The following is a 21549-nucleotide window of genomic DNA, read 5'->3' on the forward strand; positions in this document are numbered from 1 at the left end:
AGATTGTTTTTAACAGCACCAGTAAACTAGCTCTCAACTATATTTTTGCAAGCTCTACACACAATAATTTTTAACATTTTAAATGTGTCATCATAAATGGTACAGTGGCTATGTAGGAAAATGCTATTCAAGGATGAAGCACCATGATATCTGTAGCTTACTTTGAAGTGACTTAGTAGGAAAAAAATACACATTAAAAATAGGCACACATATAGGTAGAGAGAGATATAAAGCAAATATAGGAAAATATTAACAGTTGTTGGATGTAGATGATGTGAATATGGATATTCATTTACTTCGCTTTCAACTTTTCTACTTGCAAAGTTTATGTCTTAAAATATTTTTAAATAGGAATTTTATACTCTAGTGGGTTATCTTTAAAAGTGGCAGAATATTTCTTATTTTAAAAATATATGTAATCTAAAAACATAAATAGAACCAAGACTCTTAATTTTCTTAGAAATTGTTTTTCATAGTTTATTAGGTGTTCTACATTTTCAATTTTCTTTACATTAAAAACTAAAGCTTTCCATCTGAACTGGCTATGAATAATTAATAATACTAATTAAACTCAAGAAAATATGAATTCAAGAAAACTCACGTAGGTCTTTACACAGTATACTCCATATATTCTGGACTTTCCCCGACATCCTTGTTACTAGACACTAGTTCCATTCACCTACCCTCTTGAAAATAACCAAAGAGCAAGGCCTGTCATACTTAACACTTATTTCAAAGCCTGAGGATACTCATAACTTATAAGAAAAATCTTTTTTAAATATGTAAAGCTAACAGGGTATGTGTGTCTTACAGAAAATCATGAACTGATCAGTGTTTTGTTTTGTTTTCTTTTGTTTTGGAGCGAGGGTTTAATGAAGAGCTATAGAAGCTTCATTGAACCTCGGAGACCCAGAGAAACTAAGGGAATTTTCAGAATTTAATCATAGTATCTTCTCACTCTCCTCTCCAGATTTTCAGAACATATGGTGGGCATACAAAAGTCAGTAAAAAGCACCAAGGCATATACCACCTGCCTCTAAAATCATCCAGTTTTCCTATATGCCCTGTTGCAACTGCTTATTAAAACAAGATTGCTAAATAACTCATTGTTGCTTTTGTTAGATAATAATAACTTATTTTCTAGGCATGTTTTAACTTCAGCAATAAATCAGGAAATTAGAAAATCAATGAGCTTATGAATGTTGCCTCCGCCAAAACATCACAACCTCATTTGACCAAGGCTTATTTAAAAATCTCTACTTTCATGACATGAAAATCCCTTTAAAATGTATGCTATTGAAAAGTTTAAATTTGAAAAACATCTGGCATGTCAAACTATTTGGGAGCTTGTGGTTTTAAGTACTTTGTTTGAGGTGGTGTATTTAGAAAGAACTCACTTGTCATTCTCAGGCTTCATAGGGAAGTAGCCCTAAAAAACAAATGTATGTGGTAGTTCACTACAACCGTGGGGAATCAATAGCCATCTATTTAATTTGCTAAGACAATGTAAATTAGTAACTTCCAGCCAGATGTGTGATATGCACATCAAACAAACTGCAACCTGTTCATTATGAAAATTCTGTCAACACACACAGAGCCACTTGATGACATTTCATCTAAAGCAATTTCCACATTTGCAGCTATAAAAATTGTCATAAGAATTTTTCTACAAAGAAATTGAAGCTGAGACTCATAAAAGGGTAATCAATTTCAGCTTTTCATCTTGTGTGCTGTGTATATATGCTTCTGTGTGTTTATTTCTATTTTCATTCAGAGGTATAAAATGTTTTAACAATGCGCACCATGCTCTTTTTCCTTCTATTAATCATTTATTTATCCTCATTACATCTTTTTGAATTTGATGTAAAGTTGATCATCTAATTATACAGTTCTGGAGGAGTATGTAAAGTCAGGAATGACAGAATCAACAGAAGAAAAAATGTACACCTATCTACTAGAAAACAAAACAGAATATTTCAAAATGACTCCAAACATAAATTAAGTTTACCCACTGGGAGGTCTAACTTGCATTTGGATCATTTATATGGGTCTGTGTGAATATATACCCTGCTGTTTGATAAAAAATGATTACTAACCACAGGCACCCACCAGAGAACAGAGTGTATGTGTAATGCTTGTGATGTCTCAGACATACAAAGCACCTTCTTAAAGAATGTCCGCTTCCTTTCCATGGTAAGCAGACATAATTTTTCACTCTTTAATACTACTGCTTCACAGAGGGGCCTATTTTATGTATTATGTTTTGCTATTCTCTCTTACATTTATTTTAATAATATGAAGAACTGTATTCATAAAATTGATGGTTTCATGAAACCCAAAATATTGTTAAATTTTCTGTTTTGTATTAAAATACATGGCCTTCTTGATATTACAAGAACTATATAATATTAACACTGTTTACTAAGATAAAAAAATTAGAAGATTATTCTTAATTGCCAGCTACTATTCTTGAATGTTGAATGCTCATCTAAGCCAAATTCATTTTCTAAGTCTATTGAATTAAATTTTCTTATTAAACAAGACACAGAATAAATAGTCTTACCGCCAAGCATAATATTTCCAACTACTACATTTTTAATTTGGCAATTTAAAACAACGTGAAACGAATCTAGTCCTTATCACCTATAGTATAGTCTGATTCCAAATAGCACCCCTTCACCAACTTCGTGATGTCTAAATAGCATTCTACTAAGTGCCTGGTGTGTCAACACTTCCAGCTTCCAAAGTAAACAACCCATGAGATCCCCTAAAATCACAAGAATTTCAACCTTTACCAAAAAAAGGGTGGGGAAAGCGCAACAGCACACACAAAAGAGTTCTTCATAAAGGCTTCAACCCTAAGCAACTCAACTTTCACAAACATTGTACAGAACACGGTTTCTTCACCAGCCGCACACCAGGCCACGTGATCAGCCTGCAGGGCCACACTGGCAACCAGAAACGATTATTGTTTCTAGAAAGAATAAGGCTCAAATGCAGGCCTCTGCAGCCTCCCTGTCATTCGCGCCCGCAGGTGGCACCCAGAGCTCCGCTCCTCACTCAGTGAAGCAATTACACCCCGCGCGGGGCCTGGGCGCCGGCCAAGACTTGCAGCATTCGCTTGGGTCCCTTAGATCCTCCTGGTCACTTAAGCCCCCTTTGTGGTTCAGCGGGGAAACCACTCTCTCAGAACTCTTAACTTTGATTGGAGACTCTGGTTAAAATTAAGAACTTCAAACCCCAGATTTGAAAAAATGAAACAGATGTCCTGTTTGTTAACCATAAATGCCTCCGTACGTTGGATCCTTTCCTCTCTCTCTCCTTCTTTCTGCCGCATTAAGTTTTATTTAATGCAGAGTTCGCTTAAAAGGTTAAGAGAGAAAAAGAAAGAGAAGAAAGCAAATATGGACTGTGACGGAAAAACTCCTAAATCTTTCTCCAGAATATAACGAAGAAAGCCTCTTCAAAAAGATGAAAGTGTTCGACCTGCCTCCTCTTGGCGCAGCCAGCACTCCAGGGTCAAAATGGCATTCCCCGTGGCCCGAGCCTTGTCTAACCTGGCCGTGCCGCCATCCGCACCCTCGCAGAGAGCAGGGTCGCCTGGGGTGGGTGAAGGGGTTTCAGTCTTGCACTCACGTGAGGACATAGTTGACGCTGACGATACAGTGTGGCCTGGAGGAGCGACTGTTGTGCACGATGGTCGCGTAGCTCTGCACCCATACCCAGCCGCCGTGTTTCGCCAGGAATCTGTAGTACTTGGTGGTCACCTGTCCCTTCACCAGCACTGACGGAGACACAGGAGGCAGATGGTGGTGAACCAGCCTGCCCGGGACTGGTCCCAAATGCAATCCCTGGTGGTGAGAATTGAGGGCCCCCTGTGGGCCCTAATAACCGCACCAGGCAGGAGAGAGAGACGACAGGCAAATTCCCAAAGAAACTGATTGTCCCGTTTTATTGCATCGAGCCCTCCGGTCACCCTTCTAGGGATAATACAGGGGTGGCTAGATGTCTTCACCATTAGCAAAGGGAGGAACACGTAGAGCTGGGGGGTTTCCTCCAGATTCGCTTTTCTAACTGCGGAAGTAAGGCTCTGGGCAGCTGAGCTCTGGCGCTCACGATCCCTGCCCGGGAGATTACGCTCAAAGCAAAGCTGTATCAAAAGCCAGGCGAGTCAACGCAAGTGAGCGCCAGCCTTGGTTTTTGTTCATCTTTAGCGTGGTTCACAGATGGGAAAAAATACCAATAGGAGAGTAATATACCTTCGCCGGGGGCGGGGGATGTATTTCGCCCAGAAATGCTTCTTCCGCCTAAATTAGCGGCCCGCGGATGTTAGAGAATTTAGGTGGGTCCAGTGTCGGAGCAGTCCCTCAGGAGGCCTCACACACCACCACCACCCGGCTCCCTGGGCTCCCACCTGTCCTCTTGCAAGGGACTTAAATCGTGGCTCCCCCACCCCCTAACCAGGGGGACGCGCCAAGGTTGCCTGGGTACTGGGCAGGGTGGCGCCTTACGCAAATGGTGCGCGCAGCGCAGGTGGAAGGTGTCGCAGCCGTGCACGTGGTGGTACAGAGTCTTCTCAATCAGGTCCTGAGGTTCGTACCCCGTCAGCTCCGCCACCCTGAGGAGAGCAATCCCTGCAGAATGAATGCAGGCGGGGGTGCAGGGATGTCCCCCCCCCACGCACCCTCTACAGCCGTCTGAGACCTAGCTGTCCGCCCTCACTTTCCAGGGCAGGTTCAGTCGCCTCATCTGCAAAATGGGCTCATAGGATAGACGGAAAGCTCTCAGTCACTAAGCAGGGCCGCCCTCAGGCTAGGAGAGGCCCTTTCCGGCCCTGCCCACCCACCTGGAGTCCAGAAAGATGAGCTTCATGTCCAGGCTGGCGCGGAACATAAACATATTGCTGTGTAGCTTAATCTCCGTGACGGCGCTGGGCGGCAGCGAGTGGCCCACGGCCACCAGGCCCACGTTTTGGTAGCAGCCGTCAAAGGGGGACATGTCCAGACTGTACTGGCGGATCTTCAAGTAGCCGCTGCAGTGGATGACCTGAAGCAGAGGGAGAAGGAGGGAGACTCAGCCACAGGTAGGAAGAGCCCCCAAAAGGTGGAGAAGGGGTTGAAACATGTTGAAACTCTACTTAGCCCCAAAGCTGTGCTGACCACGCCCATGCACTAAGGAATCCAAAGTTATTGGTGCTCTAAGGTGTCTTAAGAAAGTGACTGCACAGCCACACTGAACTCACCTGGGAGCGTGTAAAAAATGCAGAGGCCTGGCCCCAACAACCCTAACGCATCCGAATAGCGAAGTAGGTCCCTGAAACCTGCTAATGACGTTCAACGACATTCAACGTGAGACCCATAGCTTCGAACTAAAGCTCTGGTTTCTAACCTCTTACGTAACGCTATGCATAAACTCTTAGGGATTCACCAAAGTTACCCGCCCCTTCAGAGGCCTTACGGACCCTAAAGGCCCATCTCTACGGGTCACAAGTTCATAGCCCCCGCGGCCACCCAGTATTGGGACCCAGTCAGACTTTGTCTTTAAGCATAGTCCCCAGCTGTTCACAAAGTTCCGTGGCCCTCGTGGAGAGTCCTGGCCTGCGGCTCCTCGACGCAAGCTGGGGGTGCCCTCGCGGGTAATCCCAGAGGTAGGGACATTCCTCCCACGCCGCACGCTCCTCGCTTCCCGCCCTCTCTGACTCCACCCGGAGCAGATCTTCCAGCTACGCACCTTGTAGCCGCCACAGGTGAGGCCGGCGTTACGCTTGGCCAAGACGCACTTCATCCTCAGGAAGAAGGAGCGCTCGATCTCATACTCTGGGAGAGAGGAACGAAGGGAAGCTCAGGACGTGTGATATCGGCGGCGTGGGACAGCACGCGTCTCTGCCACGACTAATTGGGGAAAAATCACAAGCGGACTGCGATGGGCCTGAGCGTCGCAGGCACGTGTCTACCTTACCCTGCACGAAGTGAGAGTGGTAGGGTTGATGGGCGGTGAGCACCGCCGTCATCTCGTCGTGGTCTGCCGGGTGAATGTATTCATAAATGCTGTTTCCGGTCAGCTCTACCTGTGAAGAGGAGGATGTCGCCGCCCCCGTGGCGGTGGAATGCCCGGTGAAGGGACTGAAAGATTAGGCCAGGGGATCTGCAGGACCATGAGGACAGCAGCCAGAATTCTGGAATTGGCCCTGAGTTCCAAAGCCAGCTCTGCTTCTTGCTACCTATTGCAGCCTATCTAAGATTCCGCTTCCTTGTCTATATAATAATAAAAGTAGCAGTAATAATGATGATAATAATAGTAGTAGTAATAGTAGTAGTAGCAACAGCAGCAGCAGCTCCCTGGCAAAGTTCTGATAAAGATATCATGAAATAAGTATGTAACCTCCTCTCATGTTGTCTGGCTTGCGGTAGGGACTCAAAAAAGTAGCCATTGTTTGGGCCTAGGGTGGAAGGTAAAGGAGAAGGCAAGTGGAGAAATGGAGAGACCCAGAACCATTTAAGAGTCTTCCTGCTAGCTGTGAGATGTCCAGCTCCAGGTTTAGAGAAGCACACCCAGCCCCCAACCCAGCCCCCTACCCCTGCTTCCAGCTCTGGCTGTAAACACTGCAGGTGGGATATGTGAACCACTCACCTACCTGAGAAAGACCCAAGTGGACCGAGGCTGTCTCTGAGATGTACATGATCTTCCCATCTGGGGCTACCACGAAGATGAAGCCATCCAGGGTCTGGGGAGGCACAAATCGAGAGAATAGAGAGCCCTCTGGGCCATCAGGAGAAATGGGAGCAGGAGGACAGAAGTTAGTGACTTTCAGCCAAAAGTGTAGAGAGATGGAGTGGAGCAGGTTTGGCAGGAAACAGGGCATAGAAAACTAGCCACATGAGCCCTTTTATTCATTCAAAATTTGTAAACATCTGGGGCATGCAGCCCAATGGGAAAGATCCACAGTAATTGGTGGACAAGGCTAGTGCCCTGTAAGACTCAGGATCCACTGAAACGAACAAGGAAAATACACCCATAAAACACACACACTATCTCTCTCTCTCTCTGTCTCTCTCTCTCTCTCTCTGTCTCTCTCTCTCTCACACACACACACACAGTTCTAGGGGGAAAAATCACAGCCTATGTGTTCTATAATGGAAAGAGTAATAGCAGCGTTTGGGAATAGCAGTGCAGTAGGCATTGGTGCATCAATGTTGGAAGGGCTGGCCGTCTAAAGTTTGTAGACAGAAGAAAGCTGGCCAGTGACTCTGGAAAGAGTCCAGGATAGGAGGCGTTTAGGAGATGAGAGGCTTTACAAGGAGCAAGTCCACAGAGTAGTGCCATAGGGTGTATGTGTGTGTAAGTTTACATTGATACATCAAACTGACAGGCTCTCCATGAAGGAGAGTCTTAAGACTTTCACTGTCTCTATCTCTGCGAATAAGGCCTCAGTCCAGGCAGAGACAAGACGAGTCAGACCCTGCTTTCAAGGAGCAGGAAGTCCAACAGGAGCAACTGGCCTAAAGACAGATACAATGACCACATAGCTGAACAGACAGTGCTGAATAGGCAGGGGGCCCACAGCCTGAGTGACCGGAGGCCTGGGGGACAATCAGGCCTTAGAGGAGCTGATGTTTGAGCAGAACCTTGAACAGGAAGCTTGGACTGGAGAAGAGAGAAAGAGCATTCTGGGCAGAAGGAATGAAGTGGCCAAGTCTGCTGGGTCTGGGGATAGGACCAATCTAGTGTATTCTGAGGTGATGAATTTGGTGTACCAGAGACTGCAGAGGAGCTACACTTGCAATAGATTTTGGAGCTTGAAATGTCAACTTGAGAAACCTGGAGTTGCTCTGTAAGCACTAGAGTTCTAACAAAGGTTTCTAAGCAGGAGAATAACATGCTTAGATGTGGCATTTGTTTAATTTTATTTTGTTTTGCAGAATGCAGACAGTGATCTGAGGAGGAAGGGGAGGGGAAGAGGAGATCAGAGAAGGCAGCTGCAGCAGAGATGGTCAAGCCTGAAATGGGGTAGTCACAAGGGGAATATAGAAAGGGGAGTCTCTAATTCAAAGATGGTTCTGGATATGGACTTCATTGGTAGCAGAGAGAGGTTTACTTCAAGGTTTCAGTGAAGGCACTAAGCAGAAGGTGACATCATTAACCAAGATTTAGTGAGATTTTGTATGAGTAGAATTCTGGAGGAGGGAGATAATGCCTCCTTGTTTTGGAGATGCTAAACTTCAAGTGTATGCAGATTTCCATTTAGATGTGTCCAGTTTGCAGTAGGAAACAAAAATCTGGAGCTCAGGAGGAGAGTCTAGACTACAGAAACCAGTTGGTTTCATGTGGAGAAAGGAGTTGAGAGGCTGGTGTTGGGTGAGATTACCTGGGTGGCCTTGAAGCTGTGACAGGAGAAACAGAGCTGAAACCTTGGAGAAATTACAGCATTTGCAGGCCAACCAGTGGTGGGGAAATCAAAAGGGAGCAGGCAGACAGAGAGAAGAATCTGGGAAATAGTGCTATTTTAGAAACTGAGGGAAGGAGAGAATGTTAAATCACCAGTGTCACCTCCTTCAAGTCTTAGTCCAAATGTCACCTTCTCAGTGCGGCCCTCTCCAACCATCTCTTATTTTAAAAGGCATTACTCTTTCTTCCTCTCCTCCTTATTTTTCTCCACGGCACCTATACCACTGGGTACACTATACAGTGTACCAGTGTGGGCTTGTAAAGCTGCTCTCCTTAGAATGTAAACTCTATGAGAGCAGGGCTTTCCATCTGGCATGCAATTGCCCCTCCTAAATTTGCAGAATGAATGAGCTCCATTAGGATAAGAGATGAGCATCTAATTCTTGCTATCAAAATATGGTGAAGCCAGTGAAGAGCATGATGGGTGGGAGAGATGCCAGACTGCAGGGATGTGGGAGTGAATGGGGAGGGGGTGGGCCATTGAAATTGGGAATGTAAGTCAGTCCTGCCAGAAATGTGGCGTGAAGAAGAGGAAATAAATTGGCAAGAGCTAGAAAGTGTCAGGGACGTTTGGATTTTGTTTTCTTGTTTATGTTTCTGAGGAAAATTAGTTAGGAATATGAAAATATTGGGGGAAGGACACAGGGAAATCTGATAGAAGATGTCTTAGAGTTAAGTGCCTTTCTAGATAAATTCAAAGGTGTGAAGGCCAGGTCAGTGAGAGAATGCTTGCCCAACCCCTTTCTTTGTCCCACGAAACTAAAATCTTCTTGGTGTCTTGGAAGGAGAAAGGTATAGGGTAGTGGTAGGAAAAGAAGCTCCTGTCAAGAGATGCCCCTCATGCCAGCCCACAGGGAAAACTTGCTTGGATTCCCCAAATGTTGCTTAGGTTCAAGGCTCCCAGGACAGTAGCTCCCAGTGGGCTTGAATAATAATAATGATGATGATGTTGCAAGGTTGGGATAAGTGCAAAATCTAAAAAGGCCACCGGGGTTTTGCAATTTAAAATATTTGTTCTGTGACTTAAGTAGGCAAAGAGCAAGTTAAAACTGTGAGCACTACAAACCACAAGGTAATGGGAGCCTGGCATTGGTTGAACTCATTATCTGGGGGTGTGTATGTGCTTAAGCAAGGTCCTGCACGCAGCCTGGGCTGGCTTGGAGTGAAAGGCAATAGGAAGAGAAGAGGCAGCCTGGGCACTACAGGGACACAAAACCAGTTGCAGATGTAGCTGAATTGGAAAGATGCGGGCTTAAAGCACTGACAGGTCTTTTTACCAGATTCCAGTTATTTCCTTTGGAAATCCTTCATTTGGGGTGGTTCTGTGGCGTTGCCCCTTCTGCCTGATCTGGGGTGTTCCAGTTCCCTCAGCCCAATGGAGACAAATGGTGCCCCCTCCCTTGGTTAGGGGCCTCGTTGGGCCAGCTTCCAAACTCACCTTCTCACTTGTCACCTTGCCTCCCTCTCAGCCTCTTGAGGCATCATCTGCAAAAGCTAAAATTTTACTTTGCAGCAGCTATTGGGCTCTGAGAGGGCCACGTGCAGTCCAGATCCCTGTTTTGGGGGAGGGGGTTATTTGTTTGTTTTTGTTTTTGTTTTCTGAGAAACTAAAAGCTCAACTCAGGGTCAAGCCCTCAGACCCTCAAAGCTTATGTGCTGCCGGAAGACCTGCACCTGTACCTGGAGCAGATGGGAGCCCAGTTCTCGGCCAACGTTGTCCAGGGGGCTGGTCCGACTTGAGTGGCCCCACGCCTCGCCCAGCCCTGTGGAGACACAGAAACATCCTGTAGCCACTGAACCCGGACCTGGCAGGCAGTTTGGGACCAAGTCCCGCGACTGTATTACCCGAGCGCCGGCCCTTTGACTGGATACCATAGAGGATCCCTCTCAACGTGGACAGCGGGGGATGGGAGCGTGTACATTTCAGTCCGTCCTCTCAGCTTCTCAGCAGAGGTTAGATTTCCTCTTCTAAACTAAACCTGGTTTCTCAGGCCAAGGGCCCCCTGGCAGGACTCCAAGTGGCCCAGGCTTGGAAAAAGCCTCCAACATTGCACCCCACCGATAACTTTCATGTAGGTTCACCCGTGTGTTTACGGGGGTAAGGGCACTCTGCTTCTAGCCCAAAGTTTTCATCGTTATCCGTTTCCCGAGGCCGAGCTTGTCCCAATACCCAGTGAAAGCCACTGCCAGCCCGCAGCGACCTGAGGCGACCGGCCAGGTCCAACCGGTCCTTGGCGGGCTTTCTGATTGGCTGCGGGGCTTCCAGCCACTCTCCTCCCCTTGGCCTCTGGCTTTAATCCCCTTCGGAAAAATTAGTTCCCTGGCGGATGATTTCCAGCCTGACGTTTACCAGCATCCCTGCTCAACCCATCTTCCTATTCCTTTCCCCTCCTAGCCCTCTGCCCTACACACAACTCATGCCCCCTACCCACCCCCCTACCACCAAAACCCGCATGGGCTTTTTCTGAAGTCAGTTACTTTGGGTGCTGACAATCTTTTTGTAATATTTTCGTTCTCTTCTCGAATTGAGACTCATTCAACTTTTCTACTTTCCAGGTACTGTATTCTATTAACAAAGACCATCTCTTTCTCTCCTTGGTGTTTCCCCGTTAAGATCTTTGGAGGCTTTGCCGCAAACTTTCTCTGGTGATGCCTAAAAAAATAAAACGCTCAGGACTGTTGTGGCCGAGTTTTAAAAATTTAATATGGAGTCTGCTAGAGTACCCTTTGCGGAAAGAAAAAAAAAAGAAGGCAAAAAAACTTTCGAAGATCTGTGTTAAGCTATTTATGGGTATTATCTTCTTAATAGTGCTGCTGCTAAAATTATTTTAACTAGGTAGTTAAATCCTTTTATTCTTACACCATTAAACAAAGTTTGACATGACCTCCCCCACCCCATCCCTCAGAAAGGTGATTTACTGCGTTAAGGAGCAAATCACCAAGAAGTACACAATGATGAACACTCGCCTTGTAATATGAGGTTGGGGGCAGATCTTTCAAAATAAAACATGGAGTTGGATTTTTTAGAAGGTGTTGGCTAGGAGCTGCTTCCTAAACAAGCGATCAAAGCCTTGGTAAGGAGGAACCGTGAGCGCCCCTTAAGCTCAAATCCGGTCTTTCTGGTTGTTTGCACATCTAAATAAATCTAACGATTTCCCCACCACTCTGCAAACACTGATGCTCCCGCCCGCACTCGGGACTCCTCTACCTCTCTGGCTCCCGGTCAACTCCTCCCGACTCTTTAGCCCGCCCCAGGTTTCCTCCCCGGAGTGACTCCACTGCCCTGGTCCCTGGGGTCCTCCTGGACCGTTCTGGGAGGGCCCCCGCCACAGCCACCTGTACACACCCCTTCGCCTTATCACATTTCTCGCTCTTCCCGTTTCAGCCAACCTATTCTCCTTCGTTTCTGTCACGACCTGCTCTTTTCTTTTTAAATCCCGGCTCGGACATACCCACTCAGAAGGAGTGACAGGAGGGATTGGCTGCGAAGGCCACAGGGGGGAAAGGAGAAAGGACCCTGTTGGGAAAGCCGAGGACGCCGGCGACGCTGGCCCTTGGGCGCTCTGGAGCCTACGGAGGCCTTAAACCCCAAAGCTTGGAGGGAAGGAAGGGCCGGGGCACTCGAGCGAGCCCGGAGCGGGCGGAGACTGCGTTGCGACTGGGGACAGGTCTCGCGCGGCTCTCGAAGGGTGAGAAGCCTGCGCTGAAGACCAACAAAACGTCTTTAAACTAACATTTTGAGGGCCTCCCAAAGCAGCTGGAAGGACACCCCGAAGCGGCCTCCCAACCAGAATGATCTGAAAATCCCCCAGGCTGGGCTCGGGATAAATACTAGTTCTGAACTCCCGGCGCCAGCCTAGGCTGTTTGTTGTTGCGGGTTTCGGCCTCATTAGTATGCGCCTACGAGGGAAAATGAGACTTCCCCACAGGTTAATAAACAACCTGTCCGGCACAGGTTAACAGGAGCCTCCCTCGCCCTCTCCTGCCCCACCCCCACCACCTTTTAAGGAACCTTTTGCCTTCCCGGAGGTTTGCCTTCTCTTTCTGTTCCCCGTAGAAATCTTACGATTGTGTCTGGGTTAATGTTTTATAAGGGACTGGCTACTCTCGTCTACCTGCCGGGCTTTCCCGATCTAATATCGAAGGAACCTCCCCAAGTCCTAGTAAGGGGTGCCCCCTCCCTAAAGTCTCGAAGTGCGGTAGAGACCTTCTCCCTGGAGCCCCTCGAATCCTGCCTTCGGTGACGCGCTCTGGCACACCCAATTTCAGTTGGCGAGGGGGTAAAGCTGAGATTTCGTTTCTGCACTTGACCTACCGCAGAAAATTCGCAAATCCTTTGATTGTCTGTTTAAAATGAGGAGGAAACCAGCTCCCTTTGCGGCGGGATTACAGTGGGAACAAGATCTAAAGATTCTCTTGTAATTCGGTGAGGCCGAGGGAACGGGGTTTTGCAAAGGAGAAAAGGAGCTCTGTGAGGGAGGCGATAACTAAATCGGGTTTTAGACAAAAGGATTTTCCTCAGCTAAAGTGGCCGAAGACAAAGGAAAACAGAATCTATTTTGGAAGATTTCCAAGAAATGCCACATTAACCTTAGCTGATAAATTTTGCTTCTCCCAGGCCCCCCTCTTCCCTTAAAGTCTGCTTTATCATATTTACATAAGTAGCATTAGAAGGGATGTATCTATTATGGATCTAAAGGGCTAGCTCACATTTCCTGTGAAACTCAGGCAAGTTTCACTGTGACTTTACCCTCCGTGCTCGGTTGAGCCATTTCCATTTAAATACCCCCTGACCCAAGGATTACCTCAATGGACTGACTGCACGGGTTTTGTAATTTCCTGAAAATGAGATTTCGATTTATAAAACAAGAAACCAATTAGTAACCAAATGAGGCGAAGTAGATCCACTAAAATTGACCTAATCCCACAGGCACCATTTAGGCCCGTTCTTGGCGAATGAATGATGAGCCCCAGTCTAGCGTGAGCTCAAAGCATCATCCAGCTGTGTTATTGCAAGCAGCAAAAATAAATTGATAGAGCTTTTCCTTCGGAATGAATTTCATACCCTTGACAAAATATAGATTACAGACCCGACATCATCACCTCCTTCACTCTGACAGGAAGAGGAGGAAGATAAGAGTGTGTTCTGTTCTTTTAAATTTTTTATTTATTTTAATAAATAAACGCTACATCTCAATAGAAATGTATCCTCCTTGCAGTCCTTCCCCGGAACCTTCACCTCCCCAACTAATTGAGGTGCCTTTTAGGCAATGGGGGAGGGTGGCGGAGGCGCTGTTCCATGACCTGACCACGACTTGGTGACTGAGGAAGGGAAAGTCCTCCGAGGCCGAGGCCACTGTGGTTCCTGAACAGCTTGTCTCAACCAACTGTGTATCCCTTGAGAGTGTGTAGGAGAGTCTGGCCCAGGGGGTAATCCTGAAAACCCCAATCCCATGTTATCCTGCTGGGCCTGCGCATCCTCGCTAAATGTGTACTGTCCAAGTCTTCCACGGGCTAAGGCGTCGAGTGGCCTTCGTGTTCAGCCTCCGGGCGCCTCCGCGGCCGGGCTCTTTAGAGGAAAAAAGGGACGGCAAATGGGTGCAACCAGCCCGAATCAAGCTCCTAGAACAGTCACTGGCAGGAGGTCGCTTCACGCACCAAGGCTCACCCGACCCCAGCTCTGGCGCTGCTGCCCGCCCTGCCTGCGGCCTTCTCCGGCTAAGGAGCCTGTGTGGTTGACCTGAGGGCATCGGCGAGCGCGCCGGGCCAGGTCTTGTTCCACGCAGCAGCCTGAACCCCACAGTGTGTGCCTGCACTCGTCAGTGCCCTGATCTCTCCTGCCTGCTGATCCCGGACCAGAGATACCGCGGCCGCGCCCAGGGAATCCACTAATGTTACTGTAAATGTGGGGTGGAGGCCGAAGGTCACACCGCTGTCTCTCTCTCTCTCTCTCTCTCTCTCTCTCTATTTCTCTCTCTCTCTCTATCTATTTCTCTCTCTCTCTATCTATTTCTCTCTCTCTCTCTCTCTCTGCCTTCGCGGAGCTCCAGCCCCCGAGTCTGGGCTTCCCGTAGGGATCCAGCCTGCGGGCCAACCTGGCTGCCCGAGTTGGAGCCAGCCGCGAAAAGACTGCAGAAACCCAAGGAGGGCGGGATTCGGCCAGACTAAAACTGGGGGCGAAATTCATGCAGCGTTCATGAGACAGTCCTGCGTGACGGCCGAAAAACGTCAATCGATATCGCCCTGGGACTCCGGGTCTTCGAATGCGGCCCAGCTTTGGCGATGCCACCTCCCTAGAAGCCAGCGCTGGCGCGGCCAAGCCCGAAGGCGCGGGCGAATCTCACTTAGGTTCTACTTGGCGCAGGGACTCGGACGATGGCACCTAACCCGCCTTCCCGGGAACTGTCCAAACAGACTGGATCTGGACCTAAGGTTTAGACGACTGCTTGCCCTTCGGGGACAGCTGCCGGGACGGCAGGAGGGGCTGCTGGCACACACCTGCACCGGCGGGACCTCTGATGCGGGCAGGGGGCTGCACCTGGGCCGGCCTGGGGAGTGAGGAGACTCTGTGCTGAGGCCACGAGCTAGGCCCTTGGCTGGGGCCACCGCGGACAGAGGATGGGACACACCGGGCAGACCTGGCTGACTGCGTGCTTCGGCCGGTGCGGGAGGCGCAACGGGGGCCTCGACATACTTGTCGCCTGTGGGCCCTGAGCCGCGAGGCCGAGTGACAAGGCGCAGGAACCGCCTATTCGGTGGGGCTACCAGCGGAAGGAAGTTTACTCTGCCGTGGACACTGTTTTAGCACTTTCAGAGTAGCAGGACCATTCCTAAATAATTGAGGTTTCCCCTCCTCCACACAAAATTTTAAAATTTCACGGATCAGAGACTGGCAATGGGTGGCCCATTAAAATCATTAGGTGTTAGAAAGGTACAAGCCTCATTTTCCTGAGAAATACCTGGTGGGACGGAGAAATGCGGTGATAATCTATGGGCTTTCATTCTGTGTCCACATTTGGGTCTGTAAAAGCTGGAAGCTGCCAAGATTTCTTAGAACTGGACAACAACTCCCCTAGAAATTAGATTTGTCATTTAGAAATTCAGCCCCGTTTTATCATTAGACGGGTGATTGCACCCTGCTTGAAAGCATCCCACCATAGCTTATAATACCAGTTTTTGTTGTTGTTTGTTGTTTTTTTTAGGGATCCCTCCCTTTAAAGAAAAAAGTATTCTTTTTTTATTGATCTGATCTACAATTTCTAACATATAAATCCGCCTAGCAAATGCTCTGCATGGAGTTTAGTTGTGCACTCCACATTTTAAGTCAACATCAAAACTGGAATTAAACACAGAAAACCAGCATGGAGCGTAAACTGTGCTTAAAGGCCTTTAAATGAGAAAAACTTCTGTAAGAAAATAAACATGGAAACCTAATGCTCAATCATTTCCCCAAGAAGCAAGAAAAACAGCCTTAAATCACCGACCCACGTGGGACATGGGGCCCCTTTTTCTTTTTCAGTTCTCTGCCTCAAAAAAATATAACACCATTAAGAATTTCAATCTTGAGGTGAATATTATAGAAACCATCTGTGGAAGTATGTTTAATCACCCTTGTAGAGACGATCTTTCCTGAGTAGTTACTAATTTCAACTCTGTGATTATTTTTATTTCTCCAAGACATCTTGTCAATGAAATGGCAATGTGATGTTACCAAGATTCTGAATAGCTATAGATTAGAAAATGTCTGATCCTTTCAAAGTTCATTATGAAAGCCACTACACCCCCAGCCAAAATTGCTTTATAGCTGGATAACAAATAGATATTTCTTTCTAGTTGAATTTGTCCTATTTTGCACACAAATAAAGTCATGCTATTTTTTAGATCCTGCCCCTCTGGCTTTGATAATACCAAAGATTTACACATTTCTATATGCCTCAATTTTTTCTTTGCAAGGTTACTTTGGAATAGAATATGTCAGTAATTGGCAGACATGAAGTGTTAGTGATTTCTCAGTTATCTTTCCTAATTTTCTTTTTTTCTCTGAAATCTCCAATCTAATGCTTTATTCTTAATTATTCCAGGTACCCATATCCCATTTCTCTGTTCTCCCTCTCCCCCATTTTCACCTAAACAGTTTAATTTCATCTACTCAGGCAAATAAAAGCTGAAACTCGCCCCCAGACAAGGAAGCTACTAGACTTGGGAGAAAAAAAAAAGTGTATTCGGCAAACGAGAAGGGAAGGAAATTGCCTGTATTTAAGGATATTTCTTCTTTCAAATATAATTATGAAATGATTTTTGTTTGTTCATTTAACTTACAGCCTTTTGGCATTACAGTGTGTTAGAGATGAAATAGTATATGAACAAAACTGAAGTTTTACAGCAATTTTATACCTATAGCTATGTCACCAGATTAATAATTATTTAGATTATATACCTTATAAAATCCATATATTACCTGTGATAAGACATTTATACCTATCTTTATCTCATCCTTAAAGCTGTGTTGAGGACCTACTATGTACTAGGGTAGCTTCAAGATAGATGTAAAGATGAATTTCATCTTCCAACAAATTCCATTTAACACCACTAGAAAAGATTACATCCATATAAAGTGATCAGTTTCCCCAACTGCCTTGGACCCCAATCTTGTCCACTCTCTGCCTTCAGTCAACACTGAACCTAAATGTGGCACCCCCTACAGGTTGTGCCTGGTCTTGCGATTGTGACTATTTTATTCGTTTGAAAGCTATTGTGGTGTTGTTGTTGTTGTTGTTGTTCTTTAATATTTTAAAGAGCTGTGTTTGGGTTTTGGGTTTTTGAAGCTTGTCCATCGTCAAAATTAAAACCTCATCCCTAGGAGCCAGCTGTTCTGATGACCCTGTCTAGCTCACTGGGTGGAGGCTGAGGGTGAGTTATGAGCTCAACAGTAGCTAGAGAAACAAATGATGTGCCCAGAGTTCACACATCGTCCACCCCCTCCTCCCCATAAACTCACACTCACCCACAGAAGGGAGAGAAAGGAGGGGTCCGGGGCTCAGGGGAAGGTGAGGGGGCTGCAGAAAGCACAGTCGCTGTTAAAGTAGCCAGAGGGGACCGTTCTGGCCACCAAGAGGACTTTAGCGGGAGCCTTCATTGGCGCTCTTTAAAAATAACGAGAGGTTGGCTGTGAGAGTTTACTTTTTGTTCCTATTTATTTATAACGCGACTTATAATGTGTAGAGTTAGCACTTAATTAAGTAAAAAGGCTTGCTCTTTTAAAAATAAAAACAAAACAACAGCAGAAAATAGCCCGATATCCTTCCAGCTGCGCCTGCCCCGGGTCTGCACCAAGCCGACTAGCGTCCCTGGCCGGCGACTCCCCGGGCTCTCCGGGCCGGCTCTGTGCCCGCCCCAGAACGCCGCCCTGCTATTCTTCTCCCGCGATTACTCGCAGCCCCACAAGCAGCACCATATGCTGCTTCTGATCAAACAGCGAGCGACATCGGCACCGATAATTGACGAGACCGGCTGGAAATCACGCAGAAAGGGAGCCCACTGAGACCGCAGGGGCTGACAAATCACTGCTAATAATCCTGTTAGGAACAGTGCGGCCAGCGGAGTTCGCAATAGCTTTATTTTTATAAAGTAGGCGCTGACAGTATAAAAGACAACGAGATCTCTTTTTTAAATAGAAGGCAGTGTGGTATAATGGTAATTATTCCATCAACAATTCATAGCACAGTTTGAATGGGAAATGTGGTTTTTAGTTTATAAGTTCCCCTCTTTTTCTTCTTTTTTTTTTACTTTTCAGGTACTTTAGGCTTTGATTTCTTTTTTCCCCCGCGGTGTCCAGGGTCAGAGAAGACTGTTCAAGAAACTGCTTTAGGAGGGAACGACTAAAGCATCACTTGTAGTTTGAAGGTAGAACTGAACTATAATTTGAAAGTTTTCCTTTAGCTTGGAGCATGTTTTGCATGCTCCACTAATTTGGAGCATGTTTTGCAGGCTTTTTGACTTAGATAATAACTTTTATGTCATGATGAAGCAAAGTGAAACTGCAAACCCAATAATGACTGTTTCCTGCCCATCCATTCATTTAATGGAAAACCACAAACCCCAAACATCTAAAATCAACAACAACAAAAACCTCCAAGGGTCAAATCAGAAGTTCTTATTTGGAAATAAACACAATTCTTTCCCTTGAATTTTTGTTCGTTTGCTTGTTTAGTAATCCCTCTTTTACATTTCTGAATCCCCTTCACCCGGCAAAGACATATCTAAAATATTTTTAAAAATCCGTTTGTATTATTTGAATCCAAGTAAAGGAAAAGATGGACAAATAGAAAAGTGTCCTTTTCTAGTAAGTATAAATGATTTTATACAGGACAGTGTTCTATGAAAGCTGCTCTGTCCTCACACAGTGAATCTTGATAATCTAAATACGAGTTTTAAATCATGTCAACAGCTCAGCTATTCTAACTTCTAGGCCTTATAAGACAATTTTCTCAGGATCTATTTGCCAACCTGCCACCCAGAAGATATTTTCTAAGCAGACTAGCCATCTTAATTCAATCTTATGTATTTTAGGACTAGCCTATTATCTTACAGATAACATCAAGCCCACAGTTGCAAATCATCAAGCTCCAGAGTTAGTTTCAGAATCTGCGAATGTCTTGAAAACTCAGAACAAATTTGCTTAGAATTTATTTAAGAACCTGAGTAAATTCAGGCATACTTGTTTCACAAATATGCACGTTACTCATTTGCAAAGTTTTAGACATATAGAGAAATTATTATCTGGCCTATCTAGCTCCAGGTACATGGGTCTATCTACACCTGGCAAAAAATACAGAATTAGGCAGTGCTCCTGCTTTTTACTGGACAAAATTCTAACAAGAGGAGTAAAAAAGAAAGTCGCGTTTGGATTAGTAGTCAATTGAACCTAGCATCTGAAGTGTTGACAAAAGGACTGTTGGGCTGCTTCCCAACCAAACATATCTGATGGACTGAAGAGAAAGTATTGATGGGGAAGTAGAGGGAGCCTCAAAAAAGCGACAGAAATTCTGAGTTCAGTGAGGACCTTAGTGAAGCAGCCGAGCTAAACTTCCCTTTGCAGAATATACATGTAAATATGTATGCATTTCTCTGGTCACTGGTGTCGGCTCATTGCCTGGCAAATCCCCTGCCCCTTCTGCCTTTGAAATTCCATCTGGGCAAAGTCACTTACCTTCTGGGAACACCACTCTCATTTTGAGATAGCTGGTAGTGAGTCTGATTATGGATGCTTTGTCCAGCTGCGAGGTGATAGCCGAGGGCAAAGGCAGTAATTTAGCCAGTTCATAAAATTCACTGTTTTCCTTCTCCCTCCTAGTCCGGGCAGCATTTTTGGACTTTTCTTTCATTGTGTCTTGTTCCCCCTTTCTTCTCACAACTTAAGCTCCGCAGACTCATCCAAAACCAAAAATAAACTTTCAATTAGAGATCATATTTGGCAAAAACATAAAACATACTTTGAATAAAGAGGCTGAAGTATTTGCACCAAGAACAGTATATTGATGGCAGTAAAAGACCAGCCGGGGTGAACGGAAAATATGTTCTTTGAAAATGCGGGATGCAGTATAGGAAAGTTGCCGATCCACGGAATTTGGGCAATCTTGGGGGCCGTCCGGGGTATCAAATGCCAGTGGGACCCCTGAGGAGCCAGCCTTTTCTTCTACTCCGAGCTGCGAACCCTGGTCCTCGGAAAATCGACATAATAATCCCTGACGTTTGCTCTTCAGTCTCGCGGCATTTAGGGTATCTCCGAGCCCCTTTGGGAAGAGCAGGAACCCCAGACAGCTCTTTCAAGGCCCTGTGAAGACAACAGCATCAGAGCATAAGAGATCCGCGGCTCCACAAGTACTCACACACTAGTCCCAATTCCAAAAACACGGCCGGAAAGGGCCTCAGTGCGCCTAGCCAGGCGTTTTGGGTTTGTTTTTAAAGAAACGGGTAAATCGGCAGCGAGACAGTCCCCTGCAAATAATGCTGGCATTCCCTCACCCATGCCAGCCACATCCTCCAGACCCCTGGGAAGTTGCCCAAACGACAAAATGCATATTTTTGAAGACCCGCAAGGGATCTTCCGCCGCGGGTCCCCGAGCCCGCGCCCAGGCTGGGCGCACGTCCCAGGAAAGCAGGTTTCCGCAAATCAGAATTCCTCCACGGAGCGGCGGGGGCCTTTCAGCTCCCGACCTTGGCAGAGCTGAACCTTGGCTACCTCTTTAACTTGGGTCTCAAGTCTGAGGGATTCCTCAAAAAGTGACAGACACCAAGTCCCTCGGGACTCCCAAGGCGACCCAGGGCTCTGGCTGCCCAGCAGGGGCGGCAACAAGCGGGGCCCCGCAGCGCCAGGTTAACAGGTGGCGCGCTCGCGACAGCCCCTAGCAGGCTCCCCGGGGGTGGGAGGCGCCGCGGCCTCTCCCACACCACCACGGAGCTGCGGGGCTGCTGGGCGGGCGCGGGGTGTCTACTGCTTCACCTACCTTCAGTCCCCACAAGCGGCAGAGGTTTCGGGGGCGCCCATCTCTTAACTGTTCTCATGCCTACCGTCCAACCCAGCGACTCCGCCGGCCTCTCCGCTTCCCACCGGAGCAGAGCATTCCCGGCTCCCTTTTCTGGATCATGAATTGGAGGAGGGGTGCGTGGCAGAAAGAGGAGGATGCAACCTTTGGGACGAGTGAGGTGATTTTAGAATCCTGGTCCTCCGTAGTTGCTACCAAGCCAGTTCACTATTATTCCTAATTGGAAGCCGAAAACTGCCCCCCGTAACTTCTTTATAGCTTAAGGATTTAGCTTCAACTTCACTCCCGGGCCGCCTCTCTCCCGCCCTCCCTCAATGCCACTCACAAGCCTCCTCGCCTCCCATTGGCCTGGCGCGGCCAGGGGCGAGGCGCTCATTGGCCAACAGGGCTGAGTGACACGAGTCGGCCCCGAGCCGCCCTCCGCGCGCCCAGGCTCCGGGCTCTGAATCTTACTACCCGCTCGGCCGCTGGGCTCCTAATGAGCCCAGGGTGCCGGGTCGGCGCTGTCCGGTTGCCGCCGCTGCTCGCGGCCTCCCGGTCCTTCCCGACGTCGTGCGCG

General features: G+C 47.0%; 1 protein-coding gene across 1 annotated transcript in view; it reads right to left on the minus strand.

Annotated features, from left to right (window-relative positions):
* SIM1 (SIM bHLH transcription factor 1) overlaps nt 1–21259 on the minus strand; it is a 74372-nt gene extending 53113 nt beyond the window's left edge. The window contains exons 1-9 of the mRNA XM_003258374.4: nt 20952–21259; nt 19655–20278; nt 10126–10208; nt 6635–6724; nt 5959–6067; nt 5731–5816; nt 4847–5046; nt 4512–4618; nt 3637–3784 (exon numbers count right to left, since the gene is read on the minus strand). Coding sequence (XP_003258422.1) covers nt 3637–3784; nt 4512–4618; nt 4847–5046; nt 5731–5816; nt 5959–6067; nt 6635–6724; nt 10126–10208; nt 19655–19829 — 998 coding nt within the window. The 5' untranslated portion in view covers nt 19830–20278; nt 20952–21259. The remainder of the gene's footprint in view (nt 1–3636; nt 3785–4511; nt 4619–4846; nt 5047–5730; nt 5817–5958; nt 6068–6634; nt 6725–10125; nt 10209–19654; nt 20279–20951) is intronic.
* Between the last annotated feature and the right edge of the window lie 290 nt (nt 21260–21549).

The sequence above is a fragment of the Nomascus leucogenys genome, chromosome 3, assembly GCF_006542625.1.
Source record: "Nomascus leucogenys isolate Asia chromosome 3, Asia_NLE_v1, whole genome shotgun sequence".
NCBI classification, from domain to species: Eukaryota; Metazoa; Chordata; class Mammalia; order Primates; family Hylobatidae; genus Nomascus; species Nomascus leucogenys.